This window comes from Centroberyx gerrardi, chromosome 22 (genome assembly GCF_048128805.1).
Source record: "Centroberyx gerrardi isolate f3 chromosome 22, fCenGer3.hap1.cur.20231027, whole genome shotgun sequence".
Taxonomy (NCBI): Eukaryota; Metazoa; Chordata; class Actinopteri; order Beryciformes; family Berycidae; genus Centroberyx; species Centroberyx gerrardi.
The window spans coordinates 22,835,039-22,859,493 of NC_136018.1; the positions used below are offsets into that span (position 1 = coordinate 22,835,039).

The window sequence follows — 24,455 nt, forward strand, 5'->3', positions numbered from 1 at the left end:
ATGCCTGGCTATAAATCTGGGTCATCGGAGTTCACTGAACACAACTGTAATAGCCTTCTGAACTGATGTTTGGGTATGTCTTTAGGGCTCAGACAAGGCTCATTACATCCAAAACTTCTTCTATAGCTTCTCAAGCTAGCTGAATTAATAGTGATGATGTTATTTGATGAATTACTTTTGTGATGAAGTGTGGTAATTTACCTTTTTGTTGTACCCACTTTCCCTCAACTTGCCTCGCCTACTTCTGCTTCAGTTTGTGATTTCCTACATTTCCCAGAATGCCTTTCAACATGCCCAGAGAACTCGCCTGGACTTGTTGCATCCAGCCGTTGGTTTTATATTTAAGTGGAGCGAGCAGTAATGATAGCAATAGTAACGGCAAGAGAGCAAGAGTTTCAAGGCGAGAAAAGGTGAGTGTCGTGCCCCTTACTCAAAATGCAACATGTCTTGTGGCTGCATTGCATTCTGGTCTATTGAGGCTACTGTCAGTGGAGAAATTGGTCTCTCTGCCTCTTCTACGATGGATTTCTCCCTGTATGATTGTTGAACATCTCTTGGTGCAAAATGGCGGCTCTAGAAAGAAGCCCTCACTCTTTGATTCTGAGGGACTGATACCAAAACCTTTTTCACCTATTAAACTCCTTTGTAGCTGTGCTGGAAATATCTAGAAGTAAAATCACAAGAAAAATACACCATCAAACAACAAAATATACCCAGGAATGCAAGGCACATCGCCAATAGCTGTTTTTTAGCAGAATGTTTTAGGGTGGATTTTTCCTTTAAGGCTAATGTCTGTGTATAGCTACAGCAGAGTGATTAAATGGGTCAGGGTTAAAAACTCCCCCACTGTCCATGGAGCACTTTGACTTTGAAAAGCTGGCTGGGAGAACAACGCTGGTGCTTAATTACTTAAGCAAATGTGCGAGAAATCCTGTTGTGTTTTTCTACCCCAAGGTAGTAACTAAAAGGAAAAAAGCATTCCTCTGTAGGCACGTTTGTCATTAAAGATTTGACAGGGGAGTTGTTGAGTTGCTCTACTGCAATTGACTTAAGCTGCTGGGCCAGCTACACCGCTCAGCTGGCTAGGAGGAAGCAAAAATTAATGACACACAACTCACACTCTCCAGCTCTGTTTATCTGTGTTTGTCTATAAACATAAATAGTGTTTTCAGGTGACATAACACACCCTCTGGCAGCCATATTGGAGGTCCTTGGTTCTTGGGCAGCATATGGTGAACAGCTGATTGAGTTTCTAGCTTGGCCATTTCAACAGAATTGAATAGACATGGTTAATTTCTGTGCTGTTTTTGACTGGGAACTGATCATTTCATCACTGTGTTTAGATATTGTCAATCTCGGAACCCATCGTCTATCGGTTTGACGACGATTAGACTCTGGGGGCGACCATGGGCGACAGCCAATATTTCGGGGTTTCCGGTGTAGCCAGCAGACAAACGGGCCAAGACTTCCTCTTCCGTGCGCCGTCATTGTTTACAGTCCGATTAGCAACTTGAGACGCGAGAATGGAGTTGGAGTTGAGACACGACGTCTACGACCGATACTTTTTGTAGGTGTTTTAGGTCCAGACGACATTTCGGCTAATCTCTATAAACAGATATCTGCATATGAGACGTCGTCTCTCAACTTCAACTCCATTCTCGCGTCTCAAGTTGCTAATCGGACTGTAAACAATGACGGCGCACGGAAGAGGAAGTCTTGGCCCAGATGTCTGCTGGCTACACCGGAAACCCCGAAATATTGGCTGTCGCCCCCAGAGTCTAATTGTTGTCAGACCGATAGACGATGGGTTCCGAGATTGAGATATTGTCAGCTTGTTAGCTAGCCATAGTAGGCTAGGTCAGCTAACCATCACTGTCTTGTTGTTAACACAGATTAGCACTCGAGCTAACATGTCTAGTAGAAGCTAGCATTAGTAGGGGTAGGGGTAGTGTTAACATGTTAACATTGTTTTGTTAAATTAGCTTGCTGGCTAGTTAGCTAGCTACAGTTGGTTCAGGTTAACTGAGTTGACTCTCAAGCTAAACTCAAGCTGTTTTGGAGTAGGCTAGAGATAAAGCTATATATGCCTACACCGCCCGTCAAATGTTTGGGGACACCTTACCTTTTCTAAATGTTCAAAGTACAATTTGATTTTCTCTGTTATTTTTCAATGAAGAAGTAAGGGGAAAAAATGCCTGCAATGCTTTTGTTAACATAAAATAGCTATTTCCTAATACTTTGGATCTATTTATTCAACACTTAGCTTCATGTTCATCAAAGTGTCTTCTTCTTTGGTATGAAGAGAAGGTTTTGCCTATACCAGCCAGCACCACAAACCTCTGGAGGTTTTTTTTGATGAATGTATCTATTGTTTTACTGTTATCATCACAAATATTTGCATGTATGATTTTTTTTTCTCAAACTAAACCTAGTTAGTCTTTAATGGGGTTAAGTTGTTGCAAACTGACAAAGAAAACATGCTTTTTTATAAAACATTTTCAAAAGCTAGGTGTCCCTAAACTTTTGCCGGGCAGTGTGTATGTATGCAGCAGCACGACTGAACTAATTCAGCATCAGAGTTGCAGTACAGTTGCATTACAGTAATTTCCCTGACAGCTTTTCCAGATGGCTGTGCTCTGATGCAGAGGAAAATGCTGTTTTCACAATGATCTTCTATGATTATGTGGATGATTGGGGCTAAATTATTCTCAACTTTCCAAGACTTTGATGTTTAATTGGTTTGTCACAATCCAGTCTTACATAAAATCCAAAGTCCTTCAGCTGAGGACACTGCTCAGGAAAAAAACCCACTTAGGCCTATCTAAATATTACAATGGACTTTTTTTCACTTCTACTGTCACTACTGTCATTTACATGCAATATTTGGCTGTTTGTTATGTTGATAAGACATGAACTTCTTATTTTACTGTTGCACAGTAACTGTTTTCAGTCACTTTGGGTAGCATTGTCTGCTAAATACCTAAAATGCAATACAAATGTAAATATTTCATTCTGTATTTTCAGAGCTGCAACCAGGCCTCTTTTCACATCTCTCAGCTACTTCAGGTTGTCCTTAATTCAGTTCAGCATTGATGTAATGCACTGATTAGTTTCACTGCATGATGACAGACTTCCTAGATGCCTTTGGAGGAGAAAAAAATCAAATTGGGCACATCTATGAGAGAACTGGAGAAAAGGTCCAAACAGAAGCTGATGTAATGCTGAGGAAAGAGGAGACCAGAGGGAGCGACAAGGTCATGGTCTGACTTGGGTTAACGCAGCTCTCTAACTCTGTGTGTGTGTGTGTGTCTGCGTGTGTGTGTGTGTGTGTGTATGTGTATGGAGATCACACAGTCTCCATAGTGTCTCTATGGTGTTGCCATATCAATGTGGCCTCGTGATGTCAGAACATATTACTGGGTAACTGTCACCCAGACAGTTAACCAGCAATGGTCTGTGTGTGCATGCGCGCGCATGTGCACGTGTCTATGTGTGTGTGTGTGTGTGTGTGTGTCTGTATGCACATGCACATGTGTATGCACGTGCATGCAGGCACGCATTTGTGAATGTGTTCTTTAGGGTTTGACTGATATGGGTTTTGAAGGCCAATATTGTGGATTGCAATATCTGTGCCAGTATTTAAATTATCATTAATATATCATAAAATTTTTCTTTTTTTTAAAGTGTTTCTGGCAGAATTTTATTCTTGCCAGGGTAAAGCCTCTGAAACAGCATTTAGACCATCATGGGACACTAAAACTCTCCACTGAAACCCAAGAAAACACTACTACCACTACTACTACTAATTAAACATGCTGTTGCATACTTGTGTGGAATCTGATCAAAGACAAACAGTACAGTATTGATCAATTCTACAATAAATATGTAATCAATCATACTGCATCATGCAGCAAGGCCAATATCAGTCCGATATATTGGCAAACCGATAATTAATCTAACCCTAATTACAACAGCATAAAAATATGGAACAAACGGCTTTTGTTATTGATTCATTGTTCTGTTCAACACTGAACGATTCTGTATTATAAGAGATAGTTAGCTACTCTAGTGCTGCCACTAACTGGTTGATTCAGTAATGTCATCTCAGCTCTGTGAATCATTATAAATTATAGTTTATAACCTTATTTAATCAGAAATTATGTTATTCTCAGTGTTATTGTCCATTTCTCAATGGGGAAATCAATGGTAACCAGCAGGCACTGACCCTTTCTTTCTACTGTACCGAAAATGTACTGAACCGTAATCTAACAGTAGCGCGGTTCATACCAAACCAGGACTTTTGTGAATCATTCCACCCGTAATATTCACATATGTTGAGCAAGTCTGGGAAGGATTATGTATTAGATTTTCCCTGCTTCCTTTTCCTTGCGCGTCCTGCGGCTACTCTCTGTTTTATGATCAAGGTTATCTCCCAAGCCCTAAAGATCCATGAAGATTTACTCTCCCGGGGGAAACCGGTGAGAAATACAATGCTGCCACACAGCCATAACTCAGACACATAAGACACATGTATGCGCACGTGTGTGTGGTTAGGTTAGAGGTGTAGGACCTGTGGAGATAAACTCCTTCAATAGCCCCCTTCCTGCTAAAATATTGAAAAGGCTTGTAAACATATAGATGGGAATGTAAAATGATGTATTCTTGATGATGTATTCATGAAATCAAGGAATCTTTACACACTGGTAGTCTATTTAAAGCATGATTAGCCTCAGAAAGAATGTATTGTAGCCACAGTAGCCCAGTGAAGACAGAAAGTGGAAAATGGATCAATTTAAGAATTTATATTATCCCCTACTGTCAAGAACATTACAATAAATATTTCTGAATATGAACAATTTTCCCCCAAAGCCGGGAAACACACAGATAAAACTTGAACCTGTGAATATAGCTGCTGCATTTTTCCCCAATTCATTCTCTATGGATCAGCCAGTCATGTTTTGATTTTTCAAATTGCATAAATATGTGCCTAACATTGTTGCTTTGCCAGTCACAAGCAAAAGCTGAAACAACACTAATAGTCGCTGGCTGCAAGAAGAGAGGCACTTCTCCAATGAAAAATTAATTCCAGACAGATAAAGTCTCCAAAGTCGGCACTAAACTTTGAATGATGAAACTTTAAACTTCTTGGCAGTATTGATGTTGTTTGGTTACTACTTAGAAAGAACTGAATTTGAATATCCAGCCTGTGTTGGTGAAAAAAGAGAATGTGTGCTTGCTGATTTTCCCCAGGGCCGATGAGATCTGTTTGTATCCCAATTTGTAGCTTCAATAATACATGGGCATTAAGTGAGAATCCTTCACTGAATTCCTGAAAAGCTGTTTTTTTTGGGGGGGATGAGAAAGATTTAATCTCGGTACTAATGGTCAAGGATGAGAAGTCAGTACATCTTAAAAAGTAAATATTAACGACAGCTCATCAGTCATGTCCGGAATAGAAACTCAGAAAATGTCCCGAATGAGAAAATCAATTGGCTGATCTGAGTAAATGTGATTTCCATGGATTAGATTGATCCCCTTACTCCACTGCTGGAACCCAATAAGCACCGCTGATTGAATAAGACCATGCTCAATCTGTCACCCAATCATCCCTCTATTGTGTTGTATTGTGTGTTGTATTGTGTGTATATCAGGACCTCATGGCTTTTTAGGACATTTGTTCGGCAAATGAAGCTGGAAAAAATAAAACCTTTACTAAAAAGGTAATTGTTTGCTACTATACTATACTACTACTACAAATACTATTGTATTGAAAGGATAATTTATACCAGGGGTTCTGAAATGTTTTTTTCAGTCTTCTCCCCCAAATAGATTCACATTAGACCCCATAGTTGTTGATGATTTTGTATTGATTTGTACAACTGTCTACACTGTACATGGAGAGATAATGGTGGTGAGAGGGAAATCTAGGATTACAATAGTAATTCTTATTCATTCTCTTACTGAAATTAAACTATTCTTCATTTTATTGGGAACCCCCTGGAACTCCCTAAAGGACCCCTGGAGGTCCCCTGACCCCAGTTTGACAACCGCTGCGTACGTGTGTGTGAGAATACCTAGGGAACACAGCCATGATGGAGACTTGTACATGTTAGAAACAACACATATGATATTCTAATGTACCAACTAATGGTCATGCAATTACAATAGAGACTTATGGAAGCATATTATACAGACAACCACATCATTATTTAATTCACAAATCCGTTTCTATCGCTATATATTTATCACATAATTTCTTTATTGACAAAATGCAAACAAAAACTTTTTTGCAATTCTGGTGAAGTTTCTATTCAGACTTTCAGTACATAATTTGTATAAAAATACCTCCACACAAGCCCAGCTAAACACACATAACCCATATATAAATGCAAACATTCTGTGAGACAGAGCCTCATGCAGCATTTTTTGTGAAATTTGTCAATCCTGCGCTCTAGACTGCACTGAGTAAAACCTCCAGTTGAAACCCAGCAGCTGGTCTTTTCAAAAGAAACCCGCCGGCAGGATTAAAGAGGAGCCGAACCCTGAAAACACTCAAAACCACAGGAGTCCTGCTTTCAAGCGCCTCTCAAAGTCAGAGACAAACCTACATGTCTACAGACAAGGAGAACACCGCTACAGAAGTTACAAGAAGCACACACACGAAAAGTTACACACACAAAGACTCTCCCTTCCATCTTTTACCAATACTCTGCAGGCCCTGGAGTGAAATGATAACATTCCTAACCTTCACCTTTTTCTCCTGGGAAACTGTAATTTGTTCAAAGCCAAACTTGTTGTTCTCCACTATGCTCAATAGCAGCCGGTGACTTTGAGCTGAAGTCTGTGAAACTGAAGTTAGTTTAAAGTCGCACAGAAGCTGGATTTGGCAGGTATTTGTCATGGACACAGCTGATATAGGGAGGAATATGGATGCAGACACTCTAGCTTGGACAATTTAAATCTTTAAATATAGCCCAAGTGACCAAGTCAACTTTGCTCGAGTCCCAAGTCAGTCTCAAGTCTTGAGGCACAAGTCTCAAGTCAAGTCCCAAGTCTAAATGTAGATTATAGACCAAGACCAAGTCAAGTCCATGCCATTAATGTCAAGTCTGAAGTCTAAATGTAGAACAGCAAGTCAAGTCAAAACAAATCAAGAGTCCAGTATCGATTTCATATCTTAAAGAAAACTAAATATCTGGGACTTTTCAATGCAATATGGTTTTAATAGGATAAAAACTTGGTAAGAGCATCATGAGTTTGATTTCTATAATCAGTTTCAACTTCAATAAATTCAATCATTCCATATAAATTCAGAAAACACAATTTAAATTCAGTCGTCTGGTGGAACAAATCTCATCACTTTCAATCTAAGTCATTTACACAAACACAAGATCTCAAGTCAAGACTTTAGAAACCTTTTCAAGTCATCAAAGTACAAGTCAGAGTCAAGTCCCAAGTCACCAGAACCCAAGTCAAGTCTCAAGTATTCTTTTCATGCATCAAGTCAAGTCTCAAGCAATTAAAAATTTGACTCGAGTCCAAGTCATGTGACTCGAGTCTCCACCTCTGCTGTGTATTATAATAGGGTACTGGGCAGCTCCCAGTGGCCAACAGAAGAAGACTGCAGTTGTACTGGGCAGTGTGAATGTGCAGAACTGTGGGAATGTGAAGCAGGGTGTTGCTGGAAAAGAGTTTGGAGCTCTGTTAACGGTTAAGGTTAAAATCAAATGTGTGTGTGTGTGTGTGTGTGTGTACCTCTGTGCTCCATTGCGGGTTGACGGTGTTGCAGACGATACCGGAGCGCTTCTCTTGGCCGTGGTGCGGCAGGGAGGGGAAGATGCTGTGCTTCCCGGGCTGGATGGAGAGCTTCAGGTAGGGGTCGGGGTTAAAGAACATTCCCTTCTTCAAACCCATCGCCTGGAGGTCTGAAGGAAGGAGAGAAGGAGCGGGTGAAGTGAAGAAGGAAGGACAGAAGGAGGATTTTATCATCATCCTTACAATGGCGACTTTTGGCCATTGCTCAGACCAGAAGCGGACCGGACATGTAGTGGGGTTTACATGCGCAAGTCGCAACTCAAGCCTCATCTATTTCAATGCTGTCTTTGTAGAAACAACGCGGTCATATAGCTCAGTGGTTCTCAACGTGGGATCTGGGGACCACCAGGGGTCCTTTAGGGGGTTTCAGGGGGTCCCCAGAAAATTTATGAAGCGTTAAACTTCAGCATTATTTAATTTACAAGAACACAATTAGAGAATGTAGAAGAATGACTGTTTTGATCATAGTTTCTCTGTTATCTCTCTACCTACAATACAGATAGTCAGGGAATTCTGGACAAAAACATATCTAACAATAAAAATATTCTCAGATTTAGGTCAGAGAGAGACAATCTCATCAAATGGGGGTCTGACCTAACGTTGAAACTATGCTGCAGGCCCACGAGCCGAGAGCGAAGCTCCGCGCTGCAGCCGGTGTTCACTCCTGTCCATTAACATGGCCGCCAAAAGGAAGCAGGCTACGCTATGTGTTCAATAAGCATCTGGTCTGAACAAAGTGTTTGGTGTTCCATGGTCTACATGATGTTTCAGAGGCTTTTCCACCCTGACAAGAATAAAATTCTAGGGGAAACACTGAATACTTGTCATTTTTGGGATTATTTTGGCATTTAAATGGTGAAATTTAAAGATATTAAATATCGGCTTAAGATATCGACTATCAGCAGCTTTAATGCAAAAATAAGTATTGGCCTTCAAAACCTCTTTTCAGACAGACACTAGTTCTAACTGCTTATCCTTTCCCTCTCCAGACACTAATAAATTCTGAGCACATCAGAAGGAGAGGCCTGTCCTTAAAAGCTAATGGAAGGGGAGAGAGAGGGAGAGAGAGAGAGAGAGAGAGAGAGAGGTGAACAAATGAGGAAGAGAGAATGTGAAGGAGAGAGCCCTATGTTATCTTGCAATCCTCTCTCAATTTCAATTGCAATGGCTATTTTATTGTTATGAATTTGGAATTGCATACATTGCAACTCTTGACTAAATGCTTTATGAACTTGGGGTAGTGCAAAAAAACTGTTTTCAAGAAGAGGGGAGGACAACCATTCTCAGCTTGTTATTAGTGTTGTATATATACAATTTAACATCCGATATATAACATCCGATGGTCATAGATCATCATTTTATCATCATAGAACTGCATTTTTAAAAAGACCTGGTATGCCCACTTGGTTAGAAACAGGCTTCCAGGAGAGTTTTTCTATGGAGGTCCCTATACAATTTCAGACTTATGCTATAATTCGGTCTGGTACAACAGCTTGGACAGTCATAACCACAAAAAACTCCAGCGCATTGTCAATAAATCATCCAAGATTATCGGAATCCCCCTGCCATCAACTGAGTCACTTTACCTAAAATGAACTGTGTAAAGGCCGAGGAAAATCATCTCTGAACCCGCCCACCTAGCACACCATCTTTTCCAGTCATTGCCCTATGGGAGGCGCTATAGATCACTGCCCACCACAACAAACCGTTTTAAAAACAGCTTCTTCCCCCACTGCAGTACGGATCCTGAGTTCGTCCCGCTAACCCCCCAGTTGAATTCTTTCATTCTTTCCCACTGTAATGCTGGTATTGTTGTGTGTATGTGATATCATGTATTTGTGGCTATTTGATGTTGTGCAATATGTCTGGTGTTTACTGTATGCTGATGTTGGTCTCATGTTGTTTAATGATGGAACTGAGCTGCTACACTGACTGTACCGACAACAAATTCCACCAGCCTGGCTGTATGGTCATTAAACTGAATTGAATTGAACTGAGGAAAATTCTGATACTGTCACTATCAGCTTTTGCTCCATTTTCTTTCATGGCTGGCTACTTCCCTTGTTTCTGTTGGAGGCGTGATGGCTTCTTCACAATGTGCGCTGCAAACGTTTAAAGAGTAACTAATTAACCCCAAACCCAAATCTTTGGTGAAGCCTGACACCTAATGGTGAAAAGTAGGGTAATTGGCCATCTACTATTGGCTGGTCTTTGTTGCCAGGTGATGTCGCCACCTGTTGTACTCTGAACTTTGGGCACAAGGGCATCACAGTATGTGCCTCTAGACCATGGCCACAGTCAATTTGGCGGCGTCTTTGTTTGGGGTGCTGATAGAGCTTCAGAGCCAGCTAGTAGAGGGACTTGTAAAGCTTCCTAACCAGCTGGTAGAAAGACTTGTAGAGCTTCAGAGCTTCAGAACCAGCTAGTAGAGGGACTGGTAGAGCTTCCTAACCAGTTGGTACAAGGACTTGTAGAGCTTCTGGTGGTTCTGAAGCTCTACCAACAGTCCTGAAGCTCTAACGGTCCCTCTAGCTTCAGAACAAGCTAGTAGAGGGACCTAGAGCTTCTGAACCAGCTAGTAGAGGGACTTGTAGAGCTTCTGAACCAGCTAGTAGAGGGACTGGTAGAGCTTCAGAACCAGCTAGTAGAGGGACTGGTAGAGCTTCAGAACCAGCTAGTAGAGGGACTGGTAGAGTTTCAGAACCAGCTGCTAGAAGAGGTTCAGAAACACCTGGTCAATGGACTGGTACACTTTCAAAACCAGATGGTAGAAGGCCTAGTACAGCTTCAGAACCAGCTGCTAGAGGGACTGGTAGAGTTTCAGAACCAGCTGGTAGAGGGACCAGTAGAGCTTCAGAACCAGCTGGTAGAGGGACTAGTAGAGTTTCAGAACCAGCTGGTAGAAGGTCTAGTACAGGTTCAGAACCAGCTGTTAGAGGGACTGGTAGAGTTTCAGAACCAGCTCGTATAGGACTACAGACCTAGAGGGATTCTTGGTGATATAGTTATAGAAGTGGGGGTTTATTAAATTCGATGGCTCACAATAGAATTTTTATATTAAGTGGATATTGCTGATTTCTACCCTGCATGCATTATTTTCAGTGTTCTTGTTAACAAGCCTGTTCTGTTCTTCCCCTGGTTCCTTACTGAGCCGTTCCTTCAATGCGTACTGGCGGAGGAAACCAGCTGCTATATATTCTGAGATCCTAAATAAGTCCTCCCTTTTCCTCCTTTATCCACCAGCACTCTTCCTTCTTTAAGCCTCTTCTCACCGTCCTGCCCCCCCCCACACACACCATGAATAATGAATACAGACTTACTGCGCCGTCTCCTCTCCATGTGGAAAAGACTACCGGTTTGTGTGTGTGTGTATGCGCAAAGTGTGCTTTTGCCTATGTGTGTATTCGAGTGATGGAGGGAGTGAGAGTGTATGTGTGTATGCGCATACTGTATACCCATTATACCCCCACCCCCCTCCCATTTCCTACATATCTATATATAGCAAGGACATTATAATTAATTAAACTGAGCAGTCAAATTCAATTGAATTGCTTAGAATTGTTATTGGATGTTTATCTATTGCATTATTGCTGATAACACTGATTTTTAATTACTACTAGTTATTGTGTAGAATATTTCCTCAGCTGATACTATATTGCTTTACATTAGGTTATATCCTGTCATGCCAATGAAGCAGACTGGAATTGAACTGAATTGAATTCAGAGAACGTGAGAGATGACAAGATAATATGTAAAAAAAGATAAAGGGACACATAATATATACCATGTCGATGAGAAACCCCAGTAAAACCGGTTACACTTTCATTTAGCAACACACTCCCATCCACACCAATACACTTCTTCCCTCATGTCCTATACTGTCTATCCTCACAGCATCAGGGCTTCCTCCAGCTGGAGAGAAGTGGTTGTAAATGAAAAATACATGAGGCCACCGACACGGTCAGTAACCGCAGACTTCAAAGATCTTCTCCATGTTGTAAAAGAGCTCTGCGTGTGGTTGGTTATGCTCGTCGCACACTGGCTGGGATTGTCAACGTCTTTTTAAGAATAGAGTGGTGCTCTCTTCATAGGAAGGATTATAGGAAAAACACACTGAATTTCTTTTGATGCTGCGCCCTTCCCTCCATCTCTTGCCCCGCTTCTCATGAAAATCTAGATTGACTTAGTATAAATAAGGATGGAATAGCATAGGGCTAGGAGTGAAGAATGCTACAATTTGATACTATGGAGCACAATAGATCCGATCTGATACAATATCGGCTTTTTATCATCTTTTTATCGTCTTTTTACATCTTTTATCTTTTATCTTAACTCTATCTTAATTTTATCTTACTTTTATTTTACTGTTTATTTTGGTTTTCATCCTACGATTATACCACTATTTACTTGAATGTTTGCTCTTTTCCACCTCTGTCCTCCTATGAATTTAATCCGTGTTTATTATTGTTTTATTGCCTTTTAAATTCATATTTTGAGTATTCTGCTTTTATTTTGTCTTTCAAAGTACTTTGTAAACTCTGTTTTTAAAGGTGCTATATAAATCAAGTTATTATTATTATTATTATTATTATTATTATTATTATTATTATTATATAGTAATGATATATACCGTATATATGAGTCAATTTTGCAGTAAATTGATACAAACTATAGTGCATCTTTTTAGTATTGTGATATGATTATGTGCATTATTGATATGGATAAGTGGATAAATCGAGGAAAAAACTGATGTTAATATTTCCATTCCTCTTAATTATGCAAAGTAAAAGTAAATAATGCAGACTGTATGCTGTAGTGAACTGAAATAGCTTGGAAACATACCCACTGAAAATATAGAACTCTTTATAAATTGAACCTAAATTCATAAACCGTAATATTATTAGTAATAAACAGGCTCAAGCCCATCAGATTTAACATGTGACTCCTGTCTAATCTGGACTGTGTGTAAACTCATCATGTCACCACAGTATTCATTTTCTTTTGTTTTTTAAACTGAAATTCACCCAAATGTCTGCGTTCAGATTAGCTGGTGCTGACTTTAATGGACAAATGGAGCATCCTTACTTTCTCAAACCTACGGGGAAACGATAACTAGAGCAATGCCTGCAGGAGTCCTTAGAAAAGTCAAAAATGCGATCTGCTCTTCTGTAAAACAACGGGGGTTACAAGTACTGATATCAGGATTTTCAGAATCCAGAATTCTAAATGAAAAAAAGAGATGCATTGGTGTATAAACTTTTTTCACCCATCCCTAGAATACTGCAGTATACAGGGACTTCTGTTGAGAACGAGTTGTGCAAGACCAGGAGAAGCAGATATTTTGGTCGGATAAGTTAATGTTGTCTCCAGTTGTCTGACCGGACAAATTAAATAATTTGGATTTCAATATTATAACTATGGTATTTATTTGAATATGCCTGCCGTATTTATGAATGAGAGTGAATGTCATTATGTACGCAGAGTGACTGCTGTATATACTGCTGTATGTACCAAGGAGCTAGTACGAGTAAATAGACGCAGTCCGCTTCCCCGATCTTGCGATGGCTGTAGGCTGAGTAATGTCTGTAACCATAGTAACGTTTATGCTTCAAACCAGTATGGCTGCTGCCACTGCTGGTGTAGAAAGTATTTTCAATTCACCTGACCACAACGGTAATCGGAGGCACACATTTATCTCTTATACTCTTATTAAAAGTACTGTCATGGGAGGTGCAGGCAGGGTGGTCTCCCTGGCTTACGGCCGATGACATCACAGTGATAATAAGAAATCAGCTTGAAATGGACGCTTTGACAATCAGAATGAAACCGGAGATGTGTGGCTTGGCTCAGAGAAAAATATAAATATTCAGGTGAAAAAAGATATCAAAGTTTGTGGAATATGGATGGTGAACTAAACTGGAATAAAAAATAAATGGAGGTTAAAGATGAAGTAGAAAAATGGGAAAATAAAAGCACACATTATAAATCTGGAGTAAGTATAGTTGAAACCCACATTGTGTCAAAATGTTTTATTTTTATCTACAGTTTTCCCACCTACTGAAAAAAGAATAAGGACCTTAAATAAATGATGTGCTCAACTCATCTGGGGCGCAAACCGTGAAGTCAACAAACAATGTTTAATGCATAAAAGGAGGCAAAGCTGCGGCTTCTAATTTAAAATCCTTTTTATAAAGAATGTCACCACTGCCGTAAATGGGAGCGCTCCATGGTTTTGTGGTAAAAACACTCACTGGCATAAACTGTTTGGGAGAGCGAAGTCCAACGTCCCCTATTATAAATTACTGTATGGCGACTTTATGACAAAACTTTCAACATTTAAAAATTGACTGGAGTGGATTTCCTAGTAAAATTATGTGCAATAGGGTAAATGATGATATAAATGGAGAATATGTAGAATGTAGAATATACATTTTTGTATGTGAATGAATGTCTCAAGTAACAAAAAACCGTCAATGATAAAATCTTATCTGTTTCAATGTTCATATCAATCTTAAATCTGACCAACATGACAAAAAACTGTGCCAATTTTCGATACTTTCAGGTACTTGTTAACTCTATTCTATCACACACACACACACACTCTTAACACTAACAGATTCTAACAAACACAATACAGATTCTAACGCACATGATAACATTCTAACACACACACGAGTTGGATTTTGTCCTAACAGTTTCAGACAGTTTTGGAATGACACTTTTCTTCTCATTCTGTCATTTTACAATGACTGTGTTTACATAATAAGGATGTTCTTTTTAGAAATAGTAAAGGGTAAGCTTTGTTCATTTCTAGAACATAATATAGGGCTTGACAATGCAAGCATTTTACTTGCATTAGCTCCTAAAAATAAAAATGTGTGACTGGAAAAGTCAAAAACGAGCATCTGTGTGTATAAAAATGTCATAATTTTAAACTCAGCCTACAAGGTTTTCATTCATACAAAGTAACGTAAAAAGTATCGAGGAGGCATCGGTATCAAATTAAAGGTATTGGTATCGTTATTGGTATCGAAAAATCGATGTCCATATATGGAAAACAAGTGCTGAAGTGGTAATGGACCACACAGTGATTCCAAGTGATGTTGTTCTCAAACACATTATAACAGACTTGAGGAAAAGCAAAACCATAGACTTGAAGACAAATAAACCTGTCCCATGGCACATATTGTGCATTTAACATGCTGATCTACATCTAATAATAATAATAATAAAAATGTATTTATATAGCACGTTTTAAAATACAACGAAATCTCAAGGTGCTTCACAGGAGATAGAATAAATGTATAATCATAGTAAAACAATAAAACTGATCAATAAAACAAAACAAATCATGCGATTATAGGCTTAAACTAAAATAAGAGTTGAAATAAGTTGAATAAAATTAGAGTTGAGACCCAAGTTTAAATCTGGTGCGTTGGATCTCTATGAACTGTTATCGTCTATGGACTGTATTGTAAATGGACTTGGACTCATGTTCGTCCCCCTTTGCTTTGCTCATATTGTTTTGTATTGAGAGAGGGAGAGAGAGAGAGAGAGAGAGAGAGAGTGAGAGAGAGTGTCAAATATTTCTGCACGTTTCAGTATGGGTGACAGCAGTCACTTTCTCATGGTAAGGTAAGGTATCACAGCTATTTTTTCTTATCACACACTTATTAATGCATTTTAATGATATAATAAAGATTTGCCTTTTATCTGCAGGGAAAAAAAATCTAAGCAACTATGATGATAAACAACCGACAGTTACTCTTTCAAGGTTGAGTAGGCCTGGCTGTGGCTGATACTGTCTGGTTTCTGAGTCTTTAAAAAAGAAAAAAAAAAAGGATGGAAGAGTTAGATGAGGACAGACTGTGTGAACGCATGGATCGAAGGGCTATGAGTGGAAGAATAAATCGATAGAGGGATAGATAGAAAGAAAAGAGAAAGACGTTGGTGGCCGACCTGAGAGGGAGAAGTTAATGAGTCTCCTGTTGCCCAGTCCCTGGTTGACCTCAGGACTAACCACCGGCTTCAATACCTACAGACAGACAGAGAGAGAGACAGAGAGAGAGAGAGAAGCAGAGTTAAGTTATTAAAAGAGAGGAACATTAAAAGAAAAACAGTCATCCCTTCCTCCTCGTCTACCCCAGCCTCAACCCTCCCTCCCCTTAAGATAAAACTTTAATGATCATCGTGGGGAAATTAGGCTGCTGCAGCAGCACAGTAATAACAGGATACAACAAAGAAAAACAGAATAGAAATAACAATAGAGCAAATGGGGGATATTAAACATAACACAACCAACAATTCCAACAATTCCAGTTTAAATGTATGAATAGAAAGTATGAAAAAACATAAGTTTCATCATTATGAGGGTGTACATAATAACAGCAGAACACTGAGATAAAGAAAAATGTATGGAAAATACGTACAATGTGACTATAGACCTGAAATATATGCAGTATAAAATGAGAGAAATTCTAGAAATAGAGATATATGCCATGTATAAAAATGAGAGAGATTATGGGAATATGACGAAAACAAATATGTGAATTTATAGCTGATGTGTAAAATGTGCATCATATACACACACTGGCAGGTTTACTGAAGGGAATACATATGTGCAGAAAGTGACTAGTTATGTAGATGTGTGTTGTAAAAAACTTCATTTTGTCAAATATATTCATTTTACAGATGGCAGAACATGTAGATTATACATGTGCATTACTAGACAGAACATGTAGATCCGGATATGTGCATGACAGAGCATGTAGATTAGGATATGGGCGTTACTAGACAGAACATGTAGATTATACATGTGCATTACCAGACAAAACATGTAGATTAGGACATGTGGATTACTAGACAGAACATGTATCTGGATATGTGCATTACTAGACAGAACATGTTAATTTGGATATGTGCATTACTAGACAGAACATGTAGATCTGGATATGTACATTACTAGGCAGAACATGTTAATTTGGATATGTGCATTACTAGACAGAACATGTAGATCTGGATATGTACATTACTAGACAGAACACGTAGATTAGGAGATGTGCATTACTAGACAGAACATGTAGATTAGGAGATGTGCATTACTAGACAGAACATGTAGATTAGGAGATACGCATTACTAGACAGAACATGTAGATCTGGATATGTGCATTACTAGACAGAACATATAGATTTGGATATGTGCAATACTAGCCATTCACATTATCAAAAACTCCAAATGGAGGAACCAAATGTACAGAAAAAGTGACACTGTACACTGGCATTGTTGTCATTATTTCTATATTCATTATTATCATCAGCATTGCCTCTAACATTGCACATGTGCTGACAAATTAAGATGTGTTATGTGTCGTTTTTTAAATACACTCATATGTGGTTAGCTAAGGCCAAGACACCCTAAGGCCTAACCCTTTCAACACAGCTTTTTTTTATGCAACTCAAAGCTCCATCTCCAGTTGGCCTAACAGCGTCCTGCAATCAATACTCTGTCTTCATTATCCTGACATTGATTCTACAGCCAGGAAGAGGAGGAGCAGGGACGGGAGGAGAGAAAACAGAGGAGCGTACAGAAAGACGAGGACGTTGAGGGGAGTGTGTGTGTGTGTGTGTATTGGTGTGTGTTGTGTCAAGTCCGTCCCATAAATGTGAGGAATCGCTCCTCATTTTGTTTTAGTTTTGCTTGATGTCCCCAACGTACAAAAACCACAATCGCAGTCGCATTTCAGCAGAATGAAAACAGCAATAATTTGCCCTCTAGCTGACAGACAGAATCCTCGACGTTACCTATTGAATTATTAAAGTCACGCAGAAACAGCATTTCGATGGCGTCTTGCTTTCATAATTCAAAAGTTGCGTTCAAAAAGTTCAAAAATGCTTTGCTCATAATCTTCAGCTTCAAAAGTCTGTGATGGTATTATAAAGGTAAACTGTCTTTTTAAATGTGATTTTAATGCACTTTCACTTTTTATATCTTTTATTACCAATGTCTTTATTTTTCTTTTATATGTGTAAAGCACTTTGAATTGCTGATGTGTATGAAATGTGCTATATAAATAAACTTGCCTTGCCATGCCTATTGGTTGTAATTTTTATGCACATCTACTGGTATAATTTCAAACAATACGCACATCACTTGATACCAGGTGGTTCGCTTGAAAATGACATGCAAAATTAAATCTTGCCCGCACACTGAATTTCGCCAACACACCGTTTATTGACAACGCTTTGAGCCCTCGCCTCGTCGTCAGGTCAAATTTATGCTGAGCGCACCACATATATATATATATATAGAGTAAGTACAGAACGTCAAGGGGAGAGGCAGCAGTGATATGGGTCATTGTCAATAGATAAGAAATACTGGGCTGCCAAATGCATGTTTATGCGCTCAGCATAAGTTTGACCTGATGAAAATGTTGTCAGTAAATGTTGTGTTGGAGCAATTCAGTGTGCAGGCTTTTATTTTGTGTCTTGAGGTTCATTAAAAGCTGTGTGTGTGGTGTCATGTACCAAAAACACTCTCAATCCATTTTTACACGTTCATTTTCCAGCATCTCTCTGAGCCTTACCAAGAACAGGCTGTTTCTGTCGCTGTGTCTTTAAGGCTCATTAATATTAACGACCCTCTGTTCTGATTGGCTAACCGTTTCAAGAGTGAAACATGAGACACCGCGGCCCGGCAGCTACAGGTAGGGAAAACTCTCCGGTAATAAACAATGACAACCGTTCAACCGCTTTGAAAAAAACACTTTGTTAGTCTATTATTTCTTACAAAAATGATAATGAGCGAACCTTTGTGACGCCACAAAGTTCCGGAAGTACAAACGGCTCGTTTAGAGGCTCGCTTTTCTAATATGGATTGTGTGGATTTAGTTGCCGACTGTGCGTTTTGATACTTTCACCATGTTTAGATAGACCATCCAACTCCTTTATAATCAAAGAGGCAAGGGGAATCCTGTTTTCCACAATATGGGACCTTTAAATAAGTGTATGTTAGGATATAAGAGAATAAGCTAACAAGGTCATTTTTCATTTCATTGTGACTTTAAATGAATGTGGCCTCGTCTTAGTGATGCTGCCAAATTGGTTATCCATCAATGCAAAAGTAATACGACACAAACTTCAGCAATGAATTGGACGCATCGTAACGACTAGGAACATAAAAACAGACAGCCAGTCAGACACTTTCAAAGTATGTCCTCGCAAAATGGAGAGAAAAACAGCCAATGCAAACAACAGGCAGCTGAGGATGACAAAGGGATAAAGGGAATGACAGATGTTTGGACCAGTTTATTATAATGAGATGCTAATCTGCCTTTCTGAATACAGTCAGAGAGAGAGAGGGAGGTGTGCCAACAATAGTGCAGGTCTTACTGATTAGTAATCTGGACAACAATGTCAGATCTATCAGATTAACCAGTTGACAACCTCATACAACAACAACACACTTGCAAAAATTTGAATTATTTAACAAATCATACAATACGTACAATTTATGAGCATCCTGTATGCAATGCAAGAATCTTAACTGCTGCAAGAAGAGATAGATTTTACACAATAAAAGCCCCTCCGACCATGACAAATCTGAAAGAGATAGCCTACATTTACTAAGTGGATCCACATCTGATTATGGTTTGGATGTCATGAATATACACCAAGCCTCAGACCTTTGTGAGTGTGTGCGAGTGTGTGTGTGTGTGTGTGTGTGTGTGTGTGTGTGTGTGATATCTTAATAACATCCCATACCCTTATTCGGACAGAGAGGCTGAGTGATCTAATTCAGTTAGTGTGCTAGTGGGAAAGAGCAGCGATCATCAGCTCATACAGCAATAGAAATGGCAGGAAGAGGAGATGGGGAGGAGAGGAGAGGAGGAAGAGGTACTGGATGAGTGTTACAGGTCTGATCGGAGAGGGTTGAGAGTAGGATGGAGGGGAAGAGATGCCAGAAGTTAATGTTGATCCTTATGAAGGAGTCATGGGCCTGATGCTGCATTCTTATCATGTGGGAATAACTGTCAGAACAAGTCGACGGTTAAAAGCGATGACTATTCAGAAAAATCGGGGTCCATCGACTCCCTCGAAACCCAGAGTTCCCTAGTAACTGACTAGTTAACTGACTGTATGACTGACAGGTTTACTGGTTGATTTACTGACTGAGCGACAAGATGTGTCCGTCTCTAGCTGCTGCACAAAAGGGGAGGAAAAGGCAGATGATTGAATGAGAGAGAGAGAGAGAGAGAGAGACAGAGATAGCGACAGAAAGAGAGAGAGGCTGTTTAAAGAGAGGCAGAGAAAGTATATGCATGGTTACCCAGGCTATCCAGCTGAGCCTCGTCCTCCTCCAGCTCCTCCTCTCAGGATGACTGGGAGACAGCAGTCCCAGCTGGAGACACATGCCGTCCATTACACACACACACACGCACACACACAATTCCTCCCTCTCCGTCTGCTGGGTCGGAGGGTTCTGACTCACTAGTTGACCGTCCGGCAACCAGACCAGGACGAATCTCCCTCCACTGCTTTCCTCTCGCCATCCATCTCCTCTCTCTTTCTTCTTCTCGTCTTCTCCTTTTTCTGTATTATCCAACTCCAGCAGCTCTACCTGGGCGCTCTACTCCTCCTTTGTCCTCGTCTCTCCAAAACGGAATGATTCACCTGGACTGGACTCTGTCCCCCTCTCTCTACACTTCCCTCCCCTCCGCCTCTCTCTTCCTATGGGGGTTATTTTTAATCCTTTTGTCCTCAGGAGGCGAGTACAGATCAGGTTCAGGGCCCATCAGCATTTCCAGGGGCCCACAGCAGCAGAATGGAAGGAAAACATGGAAATCCAATCGCCCGGGCCCCGGACAAGCTGGATACCAGCGTTTGACCGATATGGGTTTTGGAAGGCCGATACCAATACCATTATTTGTAGATTTAAATCATCAGTAGCCAGTATTTTGTGCCAGAATCTTTAAATTGGACCATTTTCATGCCAAAAAAATCCCAAATATTCAATGTTTCTCCCAGAATGTTATTCTCAGCAGGGTGGAAAAGCTTCTGGAATAGCCTTTAGACCATGGACCATAATAAAAAGCCAATATCAGCCCCATATATCAGTGTAACTCTACTGGATACACAAGTCAGGACAGAGTGTGAGGTGAGGAAAAAGCAGTGGGTCATGAATGGTCTGTGGATGTGCAGACAAAGCATCCTAGGGCCCCGTTTTCACGCCGGGGCCGATCAAGCGCAGTGACCTTGCGCAAATTTCGTTGGGAGCAAGCGGATTCAGGCCAGGTAATTTTCCAAAGACTCTTGTGTCTTGTCAAATGTATTGAGACATCGGTAAACTTCAAAAAGTAATAAGCCCTTTTCACAAACACGGCTGCCGTACTTCCGCAGGGTATAGATCGGTTCTCACCATTGCCAGCAATGTTAAAAAGCCAACTTTCTGTCGCCCATAACTCTGTCTGTGATCACTTATTTTGAGTTTCAACATAATGTATAACACAATACAGGTGTTGTCACTGACATTTATTTCTGTTTCTGTTGTCAGACGACTGCATGACTATAAAAAAGTGATTTGATCAAGGGTCACAAAATGCTAACAGTACATAAATTAGCATTAGCCTTGGTTAGCCAGTTAGCATTTTGTGACCCTCGATCATAGTTACTTGTGCAGTCGTCGGACAACAGAAACAGAAAGAAAACATTGCGTCGTTGCCTATTTTTAGAACTTACTTACATTACCAAATTACCAAAAATCTATTGGTCAAGCCCAAGTCACCCGGTCCGTGAACCTGTGCCATTGCCTCTGCCTCAATAGAATACAAGCACACAACCAGAATATAAAAAGAAGCAATAAAAATACAAAAGACTATGAATAATTGTGGGATTATTCTGTGAACATATACTGCCCACAATTTCAACAGGTTAAGTAGACTGTAAAAGTGGGTATGAGAAATAAATTAGGCAACTAACATTTGTGTTCTTTTCTCAAGAAGAACAAACTATTATAATGAATAGATATGAGCAATATAAAAACATTGTAACAGTGAAAAGTAACGCTGCTGCCAAGGCTAGAGAGGATTGCTGAAGGAAACTTGCAGATAGTGTAAATGTGTAAGGAAATAGGCTTATCACTGCCATGTCATTAAGGCACAGTGTAAATACTTTTCATTGATAGAGTGTTGTGTCGTCACATTGAGGCTGTGGAAACATTTTCTATTCACAAAGTCAGCCTCGAGTTCTCCAGGGCTGCGGTGTTGAGAATACAGGTGCAATCTCTTGCATCAATCGGGAATCATGTGAAAGAATTTCACCACATTTAATATGCAGCAGTACATTTCATTCATTATTAATAACGACAGTCAACTAATGTAAGCTGCCTGCTATAATAATAGAAGCACTCTTTAGACGGTGGCCAAATGGCCTGGAAATGCTACAAATGTTTATTATGTCTGATATAATAAATCATCATGGAAAACAAAGTGGTTCTGCTGGTATCTAAACACTGTTGCCCTGTGAGCAGCCTTTCTTACTATCTGTTAAGTCAGTAGTATACCCCTGTACAGTCCTTTTTATTCCTTGTCTCATTCATTTGAATGGAATGTTTTTGTTCATATCTGGTTTTGGATTTGTTTCAATAAAGTTATTTTTATTATCCTAGGAGGACTGATGCCATTTTTCCAGAGAGCTGATTGGTTAGGGGGCGGGCTGTTTATAAGTTTGAATCTGATAGCCTAAACATAAGCTGCTCCAGAGTTACCATGTGTTACCATGGTGATATATCCTGCTATAAAGTGAGCCACCATCCTGAGACCAAAAAGCCAGGGTTAAGTTAGCTCACTAACCCACTGAACTCACTTTGTGGGACAGGTCCCGGCTCTTCATCAGGATGCCGGATTCTCTATCAGTTTGTTTTTCTTTTTGTTTCTCTTGTAGACCCGTCCTCCCATGAGCACCTGTTTGTATACATTTTAACCAGATCCGAGCAGTGCTTCTTTTTCTTGTTTTTCTTGAAAAAATAAAAACATGTTTCATGCGGCCGCAGCCAGAGAAACATCACAGGCTATCAAGTGTCAGTGTAAACACAAAATAGCAGCATGCTAAACATGGACAAGTTGAAACAAATAGCTCAATTTGAACTGAATCTGCATGCTTTCTTTTGTGGTTCTTACCTAGGAAATGTGTTAATTGTAACTACAACATAAAAGGTTATTATGAGGGTGTGTGTGAAATTATCAAAATGTTCAAAGGGAGGCACGGCTGAAAAGAGGTTGAGAACCACTGCATCAAGTCAAGACAATAAACGTTGGGTAAAACCCCAATAAATGTTGTGAGTTAAAACTCCAGCTGAAATGAATGGAGATGTCCCACAGCAGGCAGCATGGTTGACCAAAGCCACAAGGATAAATGCAGCCAATTGCCCCCAGATGGTGCACCACAACTCTATTGTGTAACACCTGGTTAGCGGTGCAAACCCTCCACACACCAAACCACAGCTAATGACTCAGCAGATGAGACGTAATCTACCATCATCCCTCACTCCTGTTTTATTGTTAAGGAGAGAAACCAAGCAAAGGAGTGGAAGCAGCACCCACGCGACTCTTTTCTTTTAACTATACAGTATCATTGACCAAGAGATGGAAGGATAGATAGAGCAAGAGATGACACATAAACTGTCCTATGACAATGTGTTATAAGTTTATCACAATGAACTCCAATTCCTTGCTTCTTTAACCCCTCTTTCACCATGTATTCCCTGAATGAAAACTAATAATAATAAATTAGACAATCGACTAAAACGCTTCAGTTTTCCCCGGGAAATTGGATCAGGTCTCAGTGTACTGAATTCACTGAATGGCGTTCTGACTGAGCTGACTAAGCTCTGAGTGACGTGAACGAAGTCAATGGAACAGAGATAAAGAAGCCGGACTCCCAATCCCTCTGAGGCACTGACATGCTGAGTGGTTAGAAGCATTTAGAGGCATTATCATGGTGGATGACTGCTACAGTTAGACCGATATATGGGGCTGATAATGCCCTTTTATTAAAAATCGTCCAAGTAAGACACAATTAGAGAATGCAGAAGAATGACTATTTTGGTCGAAGTTTCTCTGTTATCTCTCTACCTACAATACAGACAGTCATGGAATTCTGGACAAAATTGTATCTAACAATAAAAATATTCTCAGATTTGGGTCTGAGAGACAAAATCTCATCAAATGGGGGTCTGTGGCCCTAATGTGGACTAAATTAGGGTCCTTAATATGAAAAAGTTTGAGAATCACTGCCATAGACTGTAAAAAATACCAATACGTACCAATTTGGCTGCTGCACATACACACAAAGCCCAAAACAGATAAGAGGTGACGTTGAAAAGAAATAAAAGAAAAGGGAATGGCTACAAATATTTGCATCTATACGATGAAATATTTTTTTCTTTATGGCAGTGAAGTCTGGGACCCCTTATTAGTGTTCAACTACAAAATGTGGGATAAAACCCCAACAGAATTGCAGAGCTGCATATGAGCAGAAGCCACCCGGTTCATCCTACTTATCTATTATAATGAATTTGAATTGAATTAATTTCAATTGAATTGTTATTGAATGTTTATCTATTATATCATCACCAGTAACACTGA

General features: G+C 39.8%; 1 protein-coding gene across 1 annotated transcript in view; it reads right to left on the reverse strand.

Annotated features, from left to right (window-relative positions):
- The window catches only part of hecw1a (HECT, C2 and WW domain containing E3 ubiquitin protein ligase 1a), a 92,150-nt gene that overhangs the window by 55,387 nt on the left and 12,308 nt on the right, over nucleotides 1–24,455 (reverse strand). The window contains exons 5-6 of the mRNA XM_078291331.1: nucleotides 15,775–15,850; nucleotides 7,756–7,925 (exon numbers count right to left, since the gene is read on the reverse strand). Coding sequence (XP_078147457.1) covers nucleotides 7,756–7,925; nucleotides 15,775–15,850 — 246 coding nt within the window. The remainder of the gene's footprint in view (nucleotides 1–7,755; nucleotides 7,926–15,774; nucleotides 15,851–24,455) is intronic.